The sequence below is a fragment of the Macrotis lagotis genome, chromosome 4 (genome assembly GCF_037893015.1).
Source record: "Macrotis lagotis isolate mMagLag1 chromosome 4, bilby.v1.9.chrom.fasta, whole genome shotgun sequence".
NCBI lineage: Eukaryota > Metazoa > Chordata > Mammalia > Peramelemorphia > Peramelidae > Macrotis > Macrotis lagotis.
This window is the reverse complement of record NC_133661.1, coordinates 249,725,768-249,744,838: the sequence shown is the minus strand read 5'-3', so window position 1 is coordinate 249,744,838 and position 19,071 is coordinate 249,725,768. Positions and strand designations below refer to the sequence as shown.

The following is a 19,071-nucleotide window of genomic DNA, read 5'->3' as shown; positions in this document are numbered from 1 at the left end:
ACATTTTGTTGTTTACTCATTTTGCTGTTCATTTGTTGTTACATACACTACTTTTTGTCACTCCATCTTGAGTTTTCTTGGCAAAGATACTATAGTGATTTGCCATTTACTTCTCCAGTTCATTTTTACAGGTGAGGAAACTAAGGAAAAGTGAAGTGATTTGCTCAAGGTCACACACAAGGTCTTATTTGAGCTCAGCAATTTCTCCAGACCATGTGCTCTATGCGCACACACACACACACACACATATATATGTATGTATCTAGCTAACTATTCTTGTCCCCATCTCCCCCATCCCAAAGGTCAGAGTAAGGACTTTATAAGAAAGCACCTCCAAAAGATGTGCTTTTTGATATCTCTGTGGCAAACAAGAAGAAAGCCTGCAGTATCCATATATGGGAGGTCACCACTGTCCAGAAGGCAAGGTCTCCCTGTTGAATTTGTTCTCCCTCAGTTCCCATTTAGTGACCTAAATGGTGAGAAGGGCAGGCATCTTGGCTTCCAGTCAAGGATTCTCAACCTGTTGCTCAAGAGAACAATGACACTCAGTCCCTTTCCTAATTTGGGAAAAAAAAGTTGTTGGTGCTCCTGGTTTAGAAATGAAGAGAATGAAAGTGTGGGGGTAGAGATAGAACAGAGAATTCTTTGGAGGAAGAAAAAAATGACAACTGGAAGACTGGGAGAACAAATGTTTGCTTGAATCCTTCCTGCCTGCTTATGGTGGGAGAAGAGTAAAGATGGTTGCCTAACATGCCAGTATCTTATGGAAGAGCCTTTGTTCATTCTCCAATTCCTAGTGACCTCTCTCTGAAATGTGTATTTATTTGGAGTTCTTGGCTTTCTATTTATTCTGAATATATACACATACATATATGCATATTATATATATGTATGTGTATAGATAGCATGAACATAAGTGCATAGATATACATACATGTATATTATGCTATTCTTTGTACTTCTATCCCAGCACCTAACAGAGTGTTTGGCATGTTAAAGGTGTTGAAAGTGTTACTTGAAAGAAATGATATGAGAAGACCCTCCCACCCCATCACTTTACAGAAGTGTCATGTCTGTGGGTCTGGTGTCTTTCATTTACTTTCAGGTTATTTTGATACACTGATCAATTTTTTGCTTTGTTTTTTCTTTTTTTCTTTTTTGTTTTTTTTGTAAGGCAATGGGGTTAAGTGACTTGCCCAAGGTCACACAGCTAAGTAATTATTAAATGTCCGAGGCTAGATTTGAACTCAGGTCTTCCTGACTCCAGGGTCAGTGCTCTATCCACTGTGCCACCTAGCTGACCCCATTGATAAGTTGTTAAGATTTATTCCCCTTTTTTCTTTTTTCCTTTTTTCTTAAAAATTCCATTTCTTAAATAGGATGATTCTCTGAGAGATGGAGGGATAGGGGAAAACTATAGTGATGTAAAAAACAAAAGATATCAACAAAACCTTATTCTATCCTCTTTTAGGATATTACTCCCAAACCATTATACCCCTGGACAAAAGCTGAGATATCCTGCTCTAGAAGACCAGCTAAAGGCTGCAATGGTTGGAGCACTGGGGCTTGGAATCAGGAAGACATATCTTCATGAGTTGAAATTCAGCCTCAAATTCCAGCTGTGTACCCTGAGAAAGTCAATTCTTTTTGCCTCATTTCTCTCATTTGCTAAATGGGTTGGGCAGTTAGGTGACACAGTAGATAGAATCTAAAGTCCTCCTCATTTCAAATCTAGCCTTGGATAATTACTAGCTGTGTGACTCTGGATAAGTCATTTAACCCTTTCTGTTTCAGTTTCCTTGTGTTTGAAATGAGCTTAGACAAAGAAATGGCAAGCCGCTTCAGTGTCTTTGCCAAGAAAATCCTAAAATAGGATCACAAAGAGATGGACATAACTGATTCTTCTGAACAAAAATAGCGAAGAGGTCTTAAACCTGAATCTCCTGGCATGATATTTGGTGGCACTGGAAGAAGAGACTGGAAATATGTTCCAATTGACTTTCTTGATTCCCCCTCCCTTGGCTTACATTTAGACTCTTTGTAGAATTTGCATTTATTACTTAATATTTAGTTATACATGGTTTTCTGTGAACTTGTTCCTTCCTCCTCACTTCCTTCTTCAGTGAGTTCTGAACCTCTCTTACAGCCTGTCTCGCCACTTCATCTCATATTCTGCCCTCATGCTAGGGAACTTCAACATACATACTGATACTCCCTGAAATACCTTTCAACTTCCCTGTTCCTCAGTCTACTCAGTTCTCATCACCTACCTCCCCATTCTACCTAAGTTATATATATATATATATATGTATATATATACATATATATATATATACATATATAATGGATATAAAATGTATAATAAATATATAAAATGTCTTGGATCTTGCCATCACTTACAAGTGTTCTGCTGCCATGTTCATGAATTTAGAAATTCCTTAAGCACATCATAATCTATTATCTTTGCATTATTTACCTGTTTAATGATCCCTAACATGTTCTTCATCCTTACCATGTTCTCTAATCCTTCCACTCCTTTGTCCTTTTTCAGGCTATCATCCCTGCCCTTGATGAATCATATACTCTTTTTATATGAATCCTTTACTCCCTTGTCCTAACTCAGCTTTGGATTACTCCCCAAAATCACTGCCTTTAGTATAATTCATATCCTGCTGAAGAAAAATCATGCAACCATAATAGACTGGGTCTACTACAGATTTATGTTATATAATTTCAGTTGGGTTCTCACTGCAGCAAGGCAATATTTTTATATCTACCTAACTGATTTTCTTGCCAATATGCCAAAGCATCTTTCACAAACATTTTTAACCTACCATACTGCCATCTCTCTTGATCCCTCAGTTGAGGACCTTGCCTTATAATTTGATAAAAAAAAAAAAATGGAGGTAATTCACCAAGGCTTGGCTCTTTCTTCTCTCTTCCTCTTTGTCTCATATTGTTTGGACTCTTTCGCCCCATTTCATATGAGGAGGTGACTCTTCTCTTTGCCTAGACCTTCAGCTCAGCGAGTACCCTGATGCTATCCTATTCCATATTCCCTAGCAAATTTTTCTTATCCTATCCACACTTCCTCTTCAATCCCTCCCTATTTACAAGTTGCTTCCCTGCTTCCTACAAACATGCACATATTTTTTCCCATTCTTAGAAAATTCTCATTTGATCTAATTATCCCTGTTAACTGTTGTCCAATATCTCCTCTCCCTTTCATATCTTAACTCGAGACAGTTATCTACAGTTGGTACCTTCATTTCCTCTCCTCTCATTCTCTTCAGCACCTACAATCTAGCTTCTGACCTTATCATTCAACAAACTCTCCAGATTTACCAGTGATCTCTTGATTGCCAAATCTAATGGTCTTTTCTGAAATCAGATGTCTCTGGTCCTGCTCTGCACCCTTTGACACTATCACTCAATGACTCCTGAATACGCTCTCCTTTCTAAGGTTTTCTTGACATAGTCCTCTCCTAGTTCTATACACTAGGTAACTGTTATGTGCAATGTAAGTTGAAAGAAAAATTCCTAAGTTATAAAGAAAAGAAAAAAGCATTCATTATCCCTAAGGAAGTCCACATTCTAAATAGGAGATATATAAATAACCAGGTACATATAAGATATGTTTTTCTATATTTTCTTTTTAGAAAATGGAAGATTATTGTTTCAACAGTGAAAGAGACTGAGAAAACTTTCAGTGGAAGATGAAATTTAAGCTGAGTCTTAAGGAAAGGATATTTAGTAAGGGCTTAAAAACATTCATTGACTGTCTAGAATTGGGATTTCTAGGAAAGGCTATTTGAAGATTCTGGAAGAAAGATGGTGGAAGAGGTAGAAGAGAGCTGAATTGAGAGTGAGAATTTAGGAGTTTGTTCTCCTTCTTTGAACTCCATAGACATTTCAGGGTCAAGGTCTGGGTTGAATTCCTAGATTTATGTTGCCTTTCTCTTCTCTCTGTTGTTTTTGCTGCTGCTATAACCAGTGAATAAATTACTGGACTGATGTAGGTCATGTTGAGGAGATGATCTAAGTGACCCCCTCAGAGACAATTTTCTTCTCCCATGACTCCAAGTCAGAAAAAGAATCAATTTCCCAAAGTTTTTACTTTACCTTCTTTCCCATGAGGGGAAGAATCCTAAATCAATAAAAGACAATTTCTTCTGTAATTAGCAGTACTCAGTGCAGGCCACATGGATTCAGAAACTTTACCTCTTCATTTATGCTCTTTGTTCTTTCATTGCTATTTATTTCCTTTTTTACATAAAGAAAACTATTGTCTGTTAACTTTCATTTTGTGGGTAATGATACCACTGGAGAGTGAGTTCTGGAGGGAAAGTGACATATCCCATCTTAGCATGAGGAGATGGTGATTTCCATTGGAAATTGTAATCACTTTAAAGCATCTTATGATAATCAGAAATAGTTTTAAGTAGGGAGATAGTAACTTAAGATAAATCAAAATCCCAAAGATACAATAGTTCACATTTACAAACTAGCCTGGACTTGGGATATTTTTATCGTTTTTGGATTCTTCACTGATATTTATATGAGAATTCTACTCAGTTCCTTTCTAAGAAACCCCTAGTGATGGCTTTATGTCCTTGTCCTTATAGACAATTCTAAGTAGAAAAATAGAAAGAGAGATGGATAGAAAAGATGTAGATAGAACATTTAAGTTCTTACTATTTCATAGGCACCGTGGTTAATACTGGAAAACCAAATAAAAACATGTTAGAGAGTTCTGGTACACAAAGAGCCAACTACCATCCTCCTCCCCAAAATTATATGTGGCTAAGGATTTCCATGAAAGGAGACTCCATACCTCTTGTCTTGGTCAACAGTAATCTTGCTGTCTTTCAACATTGCAAGGTGGGGGGAGGAGCACAGTGTCTTTACATTAACCCCTTGATTGTCATTTGCAAATGTGACAAGCATAGGCCTTCACACAAGTTACTATTTAAAATGTTGGATGGCCCGAGGCCAGAATCAGATCTCAGGAGCACTTCTCAGAAGACCTCCATCCTAGTTGACATTCATTCATTCATTCATTCATTCATTAATCACGACTCTTTGGATCTGGTCAGTTCATCAGTTCTAAATCCACCTAAATGAACCATCATCTAGCCCAAATGTTTCCATCTTGTCAATAAGTATCTCACATGAGGTCAAATGCCAAATTCTGGCATATCATTTCTATAGAATTCTCCTGATCTAGTAACCTCGTCAAACAACAACAAAACCAAACATTTTACTAATGATTAGTTGAGAATTGTAGACTTATAACTGGAAGAAACCACAAAGTTCCCCTAGGCCAATCCCCCCATTAAGCAGATGAAAGAATTGAGTCACAGAATCAAAGAATCTCAATAATCATGTTGTTCTACCTGAAAGGAATCTCCACTATAATATATATTTTTTTTAGGTTTTTGCAAGGCAAATGGGGTTAAGTGGCTTGCCCAAGGCCACACAGCTAGGTAATTATTAAGTGTCTGAGACCGGATTTGAACCCAGGTACTCCTGACTCCAGGGCCAGTGCTTTATCCACTACACCACCTAGCCACCCCTCACTATAACATATTTCATAAGCAACAGTCATCTAATTTTTTCCTGGAGGCTTTCAAAGAGAGGAAACCCACCACCTCTGGACACAACTTATTCCACACTGAGAGCTCTAGTTGCTGGAAGATCTTCCTGAAGTCAAGCCTAAATCTGTCCACGATTTCCATCATTCCTCTTGTTTCTGCCCTCTAGGGCCAACAGGAACAAATCAAATACCTCTTCCTCGTGACAATCCTTCAGATACTTAAACTTAGCTAACATGTTCCCTGAGGTTTCTCTTTTCTAGTTGAAACATGCCCCATTGCTTTAAACTATCCTCATTAGGCATGAACTCAAGACCTATCACTATCCTGGTTGCCTTCCTCTGGATGCTCTCCAGCTTTATCAATATAGTGCCCAGAACAAAACATAGTACTCTATATGTGCTATGACCAGGGCAGAGTACAATGGGAATTTCACCTCCAAATCCTTGAATCCTCTTAATGAAACCCAATTTTACATTTGATCTTTTGGGTTACCATTCTTTACTGCTGGCTCATGTCAAGTCTAGGATCTGCTAAAATGAAGACCCAAAGGAGTGAGATGATTTCTCCAAGGTCACAAATCTTGTTAATGAATGAGCCAGGGTTATAACTCAGGTTTCCTGACCCCCTTCCCTTCTTCCCCAACATTCAGGCTTCTTATCACTATACGAAGTTGTTCCCCATAGGACATCATCTTTGCATGTAAAGGATAGTACACTGTGTTCCACTGCTTAGAGATCTACACCATACTTTGGGTTCTTGATAAGATAGCTAAGTCTCTATTGTCCATGGCACCAGGATACAGGGGAAAAAACATGGAGAAATTTAACTTATGGATGGTCCAAAAATTTCTTTTGAACTGAGAGTTTGTCCTCCTCTCCAACCAATTCCAACAAGTAGCCAAAGGGAGTGTTTGGAATTTCATCTCCTGATCTCTCCCTGCCCAGTCCCTGAAGGGAAAATGGTCAGAAGGTGGGCAGTGGGAGAGGAGAGGTTGAGAGCAGCCAAAGGCCCGGATAATCCATAAACTAGGTAATGGGGAACTGGTGCCATCCTTTCCTGAGGGGAGAATATCCTAGGGCCATAAAACCCTCCTTCTTTCTTCTTGGCCAGGAAACCTTGATCAAACCCCTGGGGGTGGGGGTGGGGAGGTGATGAGTGGTGGTGGGAAGTGGGAGGAAGTCAGCCTGCAGATTATTGAAGTGAAAATTGGCAGGATTTCCTAGGCACAAATAGCATCTTCTCTAGTTTCTGCTTCTTGGTGGGAGCATGTTGCTTTGTGTGTCTCAAATGAAGAGTTATGGAACTGCTATCTACTGACTAGTGGCTACTCTAATGTTCTTCCTTCTTTGAAGTGTATGGGAGGGAATCTGAATAAGAGGGTCTCTTTGAAGACCAGAAGAACTGGAGAGAAGTCCGGTCTCCATCTAATTAGAATACCCATACTATGGTCTCCTCCTGGGGATGAGAAACTGCTTTTAATCAAAGAACTGCCTTCCTCCTAGTGGCCTCCCCTACCTTTAAGAAGCAGTTTCTCAAAAGAGGAACAACTCACTTACCTTTTCAATGATGCCCACTACTCTGCAGCACCTCAGATTCTCCACAGCAGAATTCAAGGTACGAATAGGTCGGAATCTCAGGCTGCTGAAGCCCTAGTGGAGAAACAGGAGATGGAGAGACTTGAGACCTTGAATCTGAGTGACAGGGCTTAGCTTATTACTTCTGTGTCCTCAGGAGTTTGCCTAAACTAGAACTCATTGTGATCTCAGCAATGTGTGACTATCTTTCTTTACCATGTAAGCATCTAAAGGTCTGACTTGGTTGCTCCTCTGCTCGAGAAGCTTTGGTGGCCCCCTGTTACTTCTAGGACAAAGTACAAAATCCTCTGTTTGCTATTAGAGCCCCCCACAATCTGGCTCCAGTCTATCTTTCCAGATCTACTGTTACTCCCTATCATGAATTGGACATTCCAGTCAGTCTGACTTTCCGGTTGTTGCCTGTTTGTGACATCCATCTCCTAGCCCTGGGTCTTTGTCCAGTTTGGAATGCCCTCCATCCTCACCTCTGTCTTTTGGAATCCTTTCTTCTCTTCCAGACTGAGTTCAGATTCCACTTCCTACATGAGGACCTGACCAGTCGCCCTATTTGTCAGAGATTTCTACCCACCCACCTCCAAATTCCTTTTTACTAACTTCTATGTGTATCTACTATCCTACCAGGAAGACATAATAAGTTCTTTGTTTACCCAGTGTCCAACACTGTGCCTCACACACAGTAGTTACTTAATAAATGCTTTAATTGAAGTTGGAGGCAGAGAGGATTTAGAGACTTCAGGGACTGCCAATGAAGCATGGTTCCCCACCTATACCCACCTACTTTGAGTGCTATTCCAGAGCCCAGCACAGTTCCTTGGACATAGTAGAAACTCAATAAATACGTAATGGATGAAAGACTAAGGCATTTGTTTGGTGGTCTGGTGGGCTGGTCATGAAAGCTGCATGGTACAATAGAAAGAACACTGACTCTAGAACTAGATGAACCTGGGCTCAATCCCCATCACCATTACTCATTACATTTGGGACCTTGGGCAAGTAATTTAACTTCTCTAGGCCTTCATTTTCTCTCTTTTAAATTATTTATTTATTTAAGGCAATGGAGTTAAGTGACTTACCCAAGATTACACAGCTAGGCAATTATTAAGCGTCGGAGGCTTGAACTCAAGTCCTCCTGACTCCAGGGCCAATGCTCTTACCACTGTGCAACCCAGCTGCCCCTCATTTTCTCAAATGTAAAATGAGGAAAATGGAGCAGATGACTTTTGAGGTCACTTTTAGCTTGAGAACCACACACTTTTTAAAGGTGGCTGCCTTGGTTTACAGCTGAAATATGCCCCTAGCTCTGGCCCCTCTTTATAAAGTCCTCCATATAGGGTACACACAAAAGCCTCTTCTTTAAAGGTACCTCCTTTAGTCTTCCTTCTCTGAGATGACACTAGGGTCAGACATCATGGTGATCTCCCAATACTGCTAAGCTGAAAGCCTCTAACTTGGGATACTGATGTATACAATACAATTTCCCCTGGAAGAAAGTCATTCAAACTACAAGCATTTATTAATCATTAGAAAATGTGCTAAGCATTGGGGATACAAAAAAAAAAAATAGCCCCTGCCCTCAAGGAGTTTACAGTCTAATAGGGAGACAAAGTGCAAACATTGTATACATACAAGCAATATAAGGGGTAAATTGGGATAATTTTCAAAGGCAGGCATTAAGAACAATGTGGCAAGGTTTTTTGTGGGCAAGACAAGGTTTTAGCTGAGATCTAAAGGAAGCCAGCAGGTGAGAGGCTCCTGTTCTACCTGCACATCCATATTTCTGTCCTTCTTAAGTCTCCAAAGTCCTTTGTGGGGGTGGAGAAGGAAGGAGAGCTCTTGATTCATAGAATTTTCTTGCCTCTCTGCCAACTGCCAGCTCCCATTTTTTTTTATTTTTGTTTTGCTTTGTTTTTTTTTTTTTTTTTTAGATTTTTCAAGGCAATGGGGTTAAGTGGCTTGCCCAAGGCCACACAGCTAGGTAATTATTAAGTGTCTGAGACGGGATTTGAACCCAGGTACTCCTGACTCTAAGGCCGGTGTTCTATTCACTGCACCACCTAGCCACCCCCTGCCATTTTTTTTAAAGTGGTCCAGGCCTTTAGATTTTAGTCTGTGGATTGTTTGACTTTGTCTTTCTATCCGTGAGACATATAGAGAATGAATGATATACTGTAGACTAGGGAATGCATGAGAGGAGTGGAATTGAAAACTGTAGGAAAAAAACAACCAGAAAAGGGTAAAGCAGAGGGGATCCGCTGGAGCCTCTGGAGGGTTTACTTTCACTAGGGGAAAAATGACACCAAAATATTGGCCAACAGTGAGGTTTGTTCTCACTTTGCTTAAAAAACTATGAAGTATGGAACTTAGCCATAGTTTTCTGATATATTTAAATAAGGGGGTTGGATTCGAGGACCTTTGAGGTTCCTCCCCATCTCTTGAGTCTTCAATCCTGAAGGACTGAGAAAAATGTTGGAGAGAAAGAACAAAAGCTACCTCAACCTCTATTCTTCCAAATATCAGAGAACATCGAGCTTGGGAGCACAGATTCAGACCTTGGAGGTCACCTGATTCAACCTACATTTTACAAAGGAGGAATCAAATCAACAGCTAAATGATTCCCAAGGTCAAACATGGGCCAGAGATGGGATTCAAACAGAGGTCCTTTGACTTCAAATCCAAGGCTCTTTCAACTTCCATCAAAGGAGTTCCTTATGTCTAGGTTCACAAGTGTCTTTGAGGATTTGCATATCTCTTCAGGATTAATGGTGTTGTTCAGTCCTTTCAGTTCTGTCTGATTTTTTGTAACCTCTTATTTAGGATCTTGGCAAAGATACTGCAGTGGTTGGCCATTTCCTTCTTCAATTCATTTTATAGATGAAAAAACTGAGACAAATAGAGTGAAGTGACTTGCTCAGGGTCACACAGCTAGGAAATGAGGTTGGATTGGAATTCAGTTTCTCCTGACTCCACAGTCAGTGTTCCCTATCTACTGTACCATAATGGTAGCTTGTCTATTTGAGGGTCTCTGGTTTTATATTTTGTCCCTTTTAATTAAAACATTCTTCTAAGCCACTGTAAGAATTCCATCTTTCTTTATTGGGAGTCACCCTCCATACAAATATTTTCTTGAGTTCCTGGGCTTTGAACTTTAAGCCAAAAGAAATGAGAAACCCCCCACCCCAAAGTGGACATGTGGCTTTAATATTATGACTCTGTCACATGGGTTATATTAGAGAATATGTAAAATTATATGAGGAGCAAAATTAGGCTTCTGGGTGGCATGATGGATAAAGAGTTGGATTTAGAATCTGGAAGAGCAGGGTTTTAATTTTGCCTATTATACTTAATATCTTTGTGAGGGTAAATCACTGTTTCCTTATCCATAAAATGAAAATAACACAAGCACATATCTCATAGGGTTATTGTAAGGATCAAAATGTGTGCTCTCTTAGTGATCATTGCTATTTCTTCTCTCATGTGATATGAAGTCATTTTTTTAAGGAATCCTGGAAATAGCTTATCTCCTTACCGTACCAGGGCTGGTGCCGTTTCCCAGAGTCCTCTGCAGGTGGCAGTTGAAGATCTCTTCTGCCCGTCTCAGGTATTTGGTGATCTTTCTCTTCACTGCTTCACGCCGCTCTTTATTGGGATCAACTGACAGAAAAACATGGACCACCTTCTGGGCTCTCAACCTTCAAATGACGGAACCCCCTACCAGATTTGACCTCTGAAGCGCCAATGAGCTAGGGAGGATACTGAGAGACATTCTAAGATATCCTAGCCCTCATTATTAATGCTCTTCTCTATGTTTCACAACTAGGGTCTGGAATATTTATATTGCAGATGGGAAGAAATTGTATTCTACATGCTGGTTTGTGATGGGTCCCTCAGAGCTCTCCACTTTACCTGCTGTTGGAACCCCTCATCATCAGAAGACCTGGAAAAGGTTAGAGATACTCACTAGCAAGAAAAAAATATGACAAATAGCAACAGATTGGAGGGTAGAGAAGAACATTGAAATGTTTATGTTTGTTTGGAGGATTTTCCTGCAAAGGGACTGATTAGTGGTGTCCCCTGATTAACCTGATGAGCTTACAAGGAAGTTTTTGATGGTTTGATGTAGGGGATAATTTGATGAACATAATAATCCCCTGTGTTCTAGGCCTATAAAAGGAAATCTTCATGATCTTTTTATGAGACAGAGATCCAAGAATAGTCCTTTTAGGGTGTTTGAGTGTTGGCCTAACTATAGGGATAGGCTAGTGTCAACTTGAACTGGTTTTCTAGAGAAGATTGTTAAATGTGCACCTTGGAAATTAGCAAAATGCTACAAATCAGGATGTGATATAGGGTAGATTTTACTGATTGTCTAGACTTCAGAAGGTAACAGAGAAAATGTTAACATTGTAAATTAAAATTTAAAATACATCATCCATACTTTTTTTTGAGAGCTAGCTGTTAATATTTACCAGTGGGGGGGGAATAAGATTGGGGGGAAAATTGTAAAACTCAAATAATATCTTTAATAAAAAAAAAAAAAAATTTACCAGTATAGCTCTACCTAACCCTCCACCCAAACAATCAGGAAGTCATTTCAAGCTCAGCTCCTGGGTACTAGGATACATCATGAGTTCCAAACCTTGGGACCCTGGAATTCTGAGTACCTGAACCAAACCCTAATGCAGAAACATGGCGGGGTAATGCATGCTTTTTGAATGATACGCTACAGGAGAGAAGAACCATCCAGTCAAGACATGGAGGGATTTCTGAGCCTCTCCCTTCTAGAGAAACTAGAGTTCTTGGGCTACCCCTCTAGCAATCCAAATACAAGAACCCCAGGACTGAGACTTAGAGGAAGAAAGACAGTGGAGTATGCTTCCCTCTTTGGAGGAAGAAGATTGTGTAAGTAAGTACTATTCCCATACCTGGACAAATGATAAAGAAATAAAGTTACAATATGAAGAAGCAAAAAATCTTGACTTTTTCTTCCCTTACTATTATGAGCTATTTGACAATAAAGATCTAATGGGGGGGGCAGCTAGGTGGCACAGTGGATAGAGCACCAGCCCTGGAGTCAGGAGGACCTGAGTTCAAATTTGAGCTCAGACACTTAATAATTACCTAGCTGTGTGGCCTTGGGCAAGCCACTTAATCCCATTTGCTTTGCAAAAATCCTAAAAAAAATAAAATAAAATAAAGGTCTAATGGGAAGGTTCTGTAATGAAAGAGGAAGCTAGGAGTCAGAAACTTGAGTTGAAGTCTTTCCTGATTCTGCCACTCACTAGATAAGTGACCTGGGTATGTGGCTTATTTTCTCTAGCAAAAGACTTCCTTCTTTGGGGAACACCTAGTCTTTAGGTAATATCCTAAGGGTGGATACTTATATCGATCTTTGGGAGTAAAAGTGAGATTCATTCAGTTATTAGGAATTACCTGTCTAGAGAGCCTAGGTACATTTAATTCCTCTCCATGGAAAGTACAAACCCTCAGGGTAGGATCTTAAAGCTATGTCTAAGAAGCTATACAAGCAATTTTTAGAGAGATTAGAGTGATTTCCCAGAGATAACTCTGAGTCAGAGCAAAATGATCCAGAAAGATATGATTTGGGCTCCTATTCCAGTATTAGATCCAGAGTCCAGAATTTGGAGCATTGGGCTAAAGCTTACTCTAATAGGGTGAGAAAATAATTTCAAAGTGTTTCTAAGCTCTTGTTTTGAAACAGCTATTTTGCAAAGGGGAAAGAAGAAAAAATTTGTCTCCATGACTGTTTTCCATTGAGGATGATCAGATTACTTTCTCCCAGAAATGAATTTATTCAGTTTATTTTCAACCTTATTCCTTTCAACACCATTCAGAACTCAGAAAATTTTGGTTGAAGCCTTTCCTGATTCACTCAAGGGACTTGGGCAAGTGACTTAACTTCTCTAAACCTTACTTTTCCCAGTTTCAAAAAGGAGATAATACTTGTTTTGTACATTAATGATCTATTGGTGGAACTGTGACTTGGTATATCCATTCTAGAAAGCAATTTGGAACTATACCCCTCAATCATTAAAGTGTATATACTCGTAGACATAAAAGGATCCATAGGTACCAAAATATCTGTTGCAGTTTTTTAAATAATAGCAAAGAAAGAGAAACTGAGGGAAGGGGACTCATCTATTCGTGAATGGCTGGACAAATTATTGAATATTAATGAAATGGCATGCTATTGTGCCATTGGAAATGATGAAAGGGATGATTTCAGAGAAACCTTGGAAAGTCTGCATGAAGTGATGAGTTAAATAAGCAGAACTAAGAGAAATATACATCACACACACACACACACATATATATATATATATATATATACATTCAATCATATATACATATGTGTGTATACACACAAATCAGTAAAGAAAAACAACTTTGAAAGACTTAAGAACTAGGACCAATACAATGACCAACAATAATTCCAGGAAAAACGAAGAAACAGACTACCCATTTCCTGATGAAGACGTGATCAACTACAGATGCGGAATAAGGCTTGCATTTTTGGAAAAGGCCAATGCAAGAGTTCACTTTGCTTGACTATGCATATTTGTTACAAGGAATGTATTTTGTTTTTTTATTTCATTTGAGGGGAGAAGGAAAGAGGTAGGAAAAAATGGATGCTTATTAAGGTTTTAAAAGTAAAGCAAAAGGTGGTTTTTAAAAAAAGATAATATCTAGGTTTTTTTGTGAAAATACTTTGTAACTATGAAATGTTTTCATATACATTTATACTATAATGCATATAAAGACTTGGTTCTCTCTCAGACAATTCAGAGTCCTCTTCTCCTCCTCAAGTTGCCCAGTTCCCCTTTCCCATATTCTCCAACTTCCCCCACCCAGCCCCAGTACCTTGTACTCCACTGAGTAGCACGTCAACCCCATTTTTATAGTGGTTGAAAGCTGCTTCATAGTCTTCACTCACATCCCGCTCAAGCGCCAGGCGGATCTGCTTGGCTGCATCCACCAGGTAATCACGCTTGCCTATCCCATGAACATCAGGGTTCTCAGGAGACATGTGGTTCCGAATCTGCTCCAGATACACCTGGGCCTGGGACAGTGTTCGTGAGCAGGACTCCATTTCCAAGCCCTGGGTGGGCTGCAGAGACACTTGACTCATGCTCCCACCACATGTGGAGTGCTCCTAACACCCATTTCAGCCTAAAAATGGGTACAGATGGCAGCTATAACCTCCTAGGCCTTGGAGCCATGTTCTCTATCTTTCTGCCAAGGGTGCTCCCTGTCCACCATTTAACCCCCTCTCCTATTTCTGTTCCTTTTAAAATTCAGAACTGTCTTTCACCAAAGGGTCTTTCACAAAAGGCTGTGATCAGTGTACTCCCCATGGTTCATTAATGACTAAATAATCTTGCTGTGACCTTTATATACAAGGGGGTGCTGGGGAAGCTTCAGGGGAATGGTATGAAGGAGAGGGTCAGGAAGGGCTTTCTGGGGAAGGTATGGATCCAGATATAGGATCCCTGGCTGAATAAGACCCTCATGGGAACAATGTGCTGACCAATACTTAAAGAATGTTCAACACTAAAGCTCAGCCATCCATACTGTCTAATTTCTGAGGTTTCCTAAAAGACTTTCTTGCCTTAGAGGTGATTCCTGAGATGCTTTTAATGTAAGACAGTCTTTCATTCTACAACTAGAAAGAAAAAACACAATATGGAGGCTTCTGAAAAAGCAAATGTATTTGAATTCACACTAAGCTGTCAATGATTATCACATCCTTTCCTGGTGGTTTTGATAGAGGGGGGAATTAGAGGCACAGAAATCCTGAAGGTTTAGGAGGAGGAGCTGTAGGAACAAAAATGAAGATTGGGGCTACCTTTGACAAATTCTACCAAAATCAAATATAATGACCCTTTTGAGGTATATAATGGAGAACACAATGGATTTTGGATCAGAAATTTGGACCCAGATTACAACTGGGTAATCTGTGTAATAGTGGGTAAATCACTTATGTTTCAACATTTCTGGGTCTCAGTGTCATCACCTATTACAGTTTCATTAACTGATACTAAAATACTCTTGTTTTCATAAATATTTGTTGAATAATTGAATTTAACATTTTTCAGAAGACTGGCCCTGGGTGGGGAGTAGAGAGACAGGAGTTTCAGGTTGGATGAGGTGGCACAATAGGTGAATTTGAGTTCAAGAAGACCTGAGTTGTAATGCTGCCTCAGATACTGACCAGCTTATGATCCTGGGTAAATCACATAACCTTTCTCAGTCAGTCTCTGTTTCTTCAACTGTAAAATGGGAATAATAATGATGTCAACATAATAGTGTTGTTGTAAGACCCAAATGACACAGGTTATGAAAAAAATAACTGTGCAAACATTAAAGTGCCTTAAATTTGAATCCTCATTGCTGTTATTCACACAGTTTCTGAGATCCCTCCCAACTCTGAGTATTATCACATTCTGGGAAGCCACCATCAATTCTTTAAAGCCACTTCTGCTTTTCCCTGGTCTCCTGGCCAAGAGGAAGTGAGCAAAATGGAGCTAAGCCAGGCAAGGGTGAGAGAGTGGAAATCACCCACAGACCCAGGCAGCTGTGAGTTGAACCCTTAGCACTAGGGGACAGAGGGACCCCATGACCCTAAAATCTGGAGGAAGGGAGGGCACATCCTTTACCCCAAAGCCTTAGCTGAGAGGGAAATGCAATTACTTCTGACTATTAAGCCCAGTTTTAGCTGTTTTCTGGGAAAGAAGTGCTGGCTGGACTTTGATGCACTGGGCTGTGATGCAACCTTGCTGGGGATCCCCAGATCCAGGTCTGCATCAGCTGCTTCAACCATAGGCTCAATTGACCCACAGGCTTCCATGTTCCAATGCTATGGACAAACACTATAGTGCCAGTGAAACAAGTGATTATTGGAGAGGGTGAAGGGAGATATTGGCAGGAAAAAACACCTTGCCAGACTAAGTAAGGCAAAGCCCCCTTTGGAGAACCTGTCTGTAGCGTGCAATTAAATCTAATGATAAATTCACTGGCATGTAATGGTCTGTAAACTCCCTGCACATCCTTTCTCTGTTCCTATGGAAAAGACAGACTTGGCTTTTGGATTGAAGATGATGATAAACAGGGCCTAGGAGAAGACTAAGTCAGCAGTTCCACCCAATAGCCAAGGTCTGCCAAGGGACACTGCTCTCCTCAAGCCCCCCACTTCCCAGGAGGGAATGAGGAGGGGTACACAGGCTGAAAGCAAGGTTGCCGGGAGGCTTGGGAATGTATGTGGCAAAGTCAAAGTGAAGAGCACCCTCCCCCCCTCCCACCCCGCCCCACCACACAGAAGGAAGAAACATGAGGCGAGCACTATACCTGATCAAGCTAATTTAGTCTTTGCAGGCTGAAGGCATCTCTGCTACTGCTTCCGCTCCAAGCAGCCTGAGCCCGAATCCCACCGGAGTGGGTCTGCCTTGACTCCCCAGGCAGGTGTAAGCCTCTAGCTGGGGTGCAACGCCTCCATGATTGGCTGCAGATGATCTCATCCTCTTTTGGTTAGAATAAAGCAACCAATGACCAGGAAGCTGACTTTCAGCTGGTTCTTAAAGATGCAGTGTCAGTGGGTACCCGATTGCTTGGAGGCTTGGCTAAGGGATGGAAATGGAGTGAGGGTCTAGAGGGGCATGGGGTGCCCCAGGGAGATCAGGGATGGAAAGAGGGAAGGGGAGGGAGTAGGAAGAAAGAAGGGGCAGAGAATAGAGGGAAGGAGGAAGGTGTGGAGGAGAGAGAGAGAGAGCAGAGAATGCAGGGAAGGGGGAAGGTGTGGAGGAGAGAGAGGATGAGGAGAGAGGAGTGAAAGAACAGGAGAGAAACATGGGACAGGGAAAGGGGAGAGAGGGAAGGGAAAGAGACTGGGGTCCATGAAAGGAAATGTTTCTAATGGGGAAAGAGGAATGGGAAAGAAGGAGGGAATGGGAGAGAGAGGAGAAATTAAGAAATGAGGAGAGAGGAAATGGGAGAGAACTGTTTCATTAGAATGGGAGGTTAATATCACATTTCAAGAATATTTTCAGTGAAATAACCTCTTCTATGCTTGTTCCACTGGAGTTAATCTGCCAGGCTATTCAGTCAGGACTAATGCCTAAAGAATTAACTAAATCACCCCCAAACTTGTATGAGTTTGAACCCTGGAAGGAGGTTGGTTGGAGAGACATCCTTCTGCCTTTAGTAAGGAGCCTGCTTCTCAAGGGGTAGAACCTCACAGTGCCCACAGTTTTAGATTTATTTCTTTATTTTCATCAATACCAAGATACTTTATCGGGCTGTAAATGGTAGTAGTTCACAGTTTTATATTTAGATTGGATCCTCAATCAGAGCATCTCCTGGACTTACTATGGCCCCTTGAGGTTGGATCAAATCTAATGTCTTCTTTGTGGCCTTTCTTCAAGAGACGCGGCAAGGGGGCAGGGTCCCCTTCAGGCTTCCACTCCACTAATGGCCTGAAACCTGTTATTGAAGTGAACCCCAGCTAGTCTTGCTTTGGAGGCAGCATCTTGGATGGAAAGAGTCCCTAGGGTAACACAAGACAAACAGCCTTAACATCTGCATCCAGGAAGCTCCACCCAGCTATCAGCTTGGAGGCCCAGGAAAACAATTGGAAGACTATCATTCTTCACGTGGCTGATGAAGCCTGGGCCTTGAAGCAGAACTGTGATTGAAACCCAGTTCATAGCAAGCCTTTCTTGATCTCTTCAAGTCCTCCCTGCTCCCCCCAAATTAATTACCAAATAAATATCTAATATTTATTTTGCATATGTTTGCTAATTCCCCCATTATAATGTAAGCACCTAGAGGTCAAGGCTGTTTCTTATCTGTCTCATTATCCCCAGGATCAGAAAAGGGGTTTGGTGCCTCATTGAACTTCAATAAATCTTTGTTGACTTGTTGAGAAAGAGAAGGTGGAAGGGAGATAGAAAGCAAAAAGTGACTCAGTCTTGGGTATTATCCTGTGGTGGGTAGATGGTCTGTTACAGAAAGAAACAGAAGGCAGAAGCTCACAGAAAACAGGGAGAGAAGAGTGGGAGGGTTTCCTATGTGAGGAGAACTCAGTGCCTGCACATAAATTCATTCATTCAACTCTAAGAACCAAGTGAATAAATGAGAATTGCAACCCGAGATGAAATAAGTAAGGATTAAGACTGAAGTGGAAGGGGCATTTAGGTGGCATACTAGATAGCATACTGGATCTGAAGTCAGGAGGACCTGAATTCAAGTCTGATCTCAGATCATAATTAGCTGTGTGACCCTGAGCAAGCAACCCCAATTGCCTGCAAAAAATAAGAAAATCCCTGAAAGACTAAAGCTGAAGGCAACCAAGACACTGGAGTAATAATAGGTGTATACACACACACACACACACACACACACACACACTATGCTTTTGCAAAGCAATTGGGGTTAAATGACTTGCCCAAGGTCACACAGCTGGGTAATTAGTAAGTGTCTGAGGCCAAATTTGAACTCAGGTCCTCCTGACTCCAGAACTTGTGCTCTATTCGCTGTGCCACCTAGCTGCCCCCAGTAATAATAGCTATGATAGCTGGCATTTATTTAAGAGTTTTTAAGGGTTAAAAAACTTTGCATATATTATCTCATTTGATCCCCACAACAAACCTGGAACCTATGGACTATCTTTATTACAATTTTACAGAGAGGAAACTAAGGCACATAGAAGCTAAGTGACTTGAGCAGGGGATGGTATAACTAATTTGAGTGAGGATTGGAATTCAGGTCTTCCTGCCCTGCACTCTATCCACCACACCACTTAACTGCCTAAGGAAGTTAGGGAGTTCCAATTCTCTCCACAGAGACAGAAACATACAAGACTTTAT

At 40.7% G+C, this 19,071-nt stretch overlaps 1 protein-coding gene across 1 annotated transcript in view; it reads right to left on the bottom strand.

The window, feature by feature from the left end:
• The window catches only part of RPS6KL1 (ribosomal protein S6 kinase like 1), a 36,956-nt gene extending 20,323 nt beyond the window's left edge, over positions 1 to 16,633 (bottom strand). The window contains exons 1-4 of the mRNA XM_074235714.1: positions 16,556 to 16,633; positions 14,072 to 15,480; positions 10,719 to 10,843; positions 7,154 to 7,246 (exon numbers count right to left, since the gene is read on the bottom strand). Coding sequence (XP_074091815.1) covers positions 7,154 to 7,246; positions 10,719 to 10,843; positions 14,072 to 14,339 — 486 coding nt within the window. The 5' untranslated portion in view covers positions 14,340 to 15,480; positions 16,556 to 16,633. The remainder of the gene's footprint in view (positions 1 to 7,153; positions 7,247 to 10,718; positions 10,844 to 14,071; positions 15,481 to 16,555) is intronic.
• Positions 16,634 to 19,071: the final 2,438 nt, after the last annotated feature.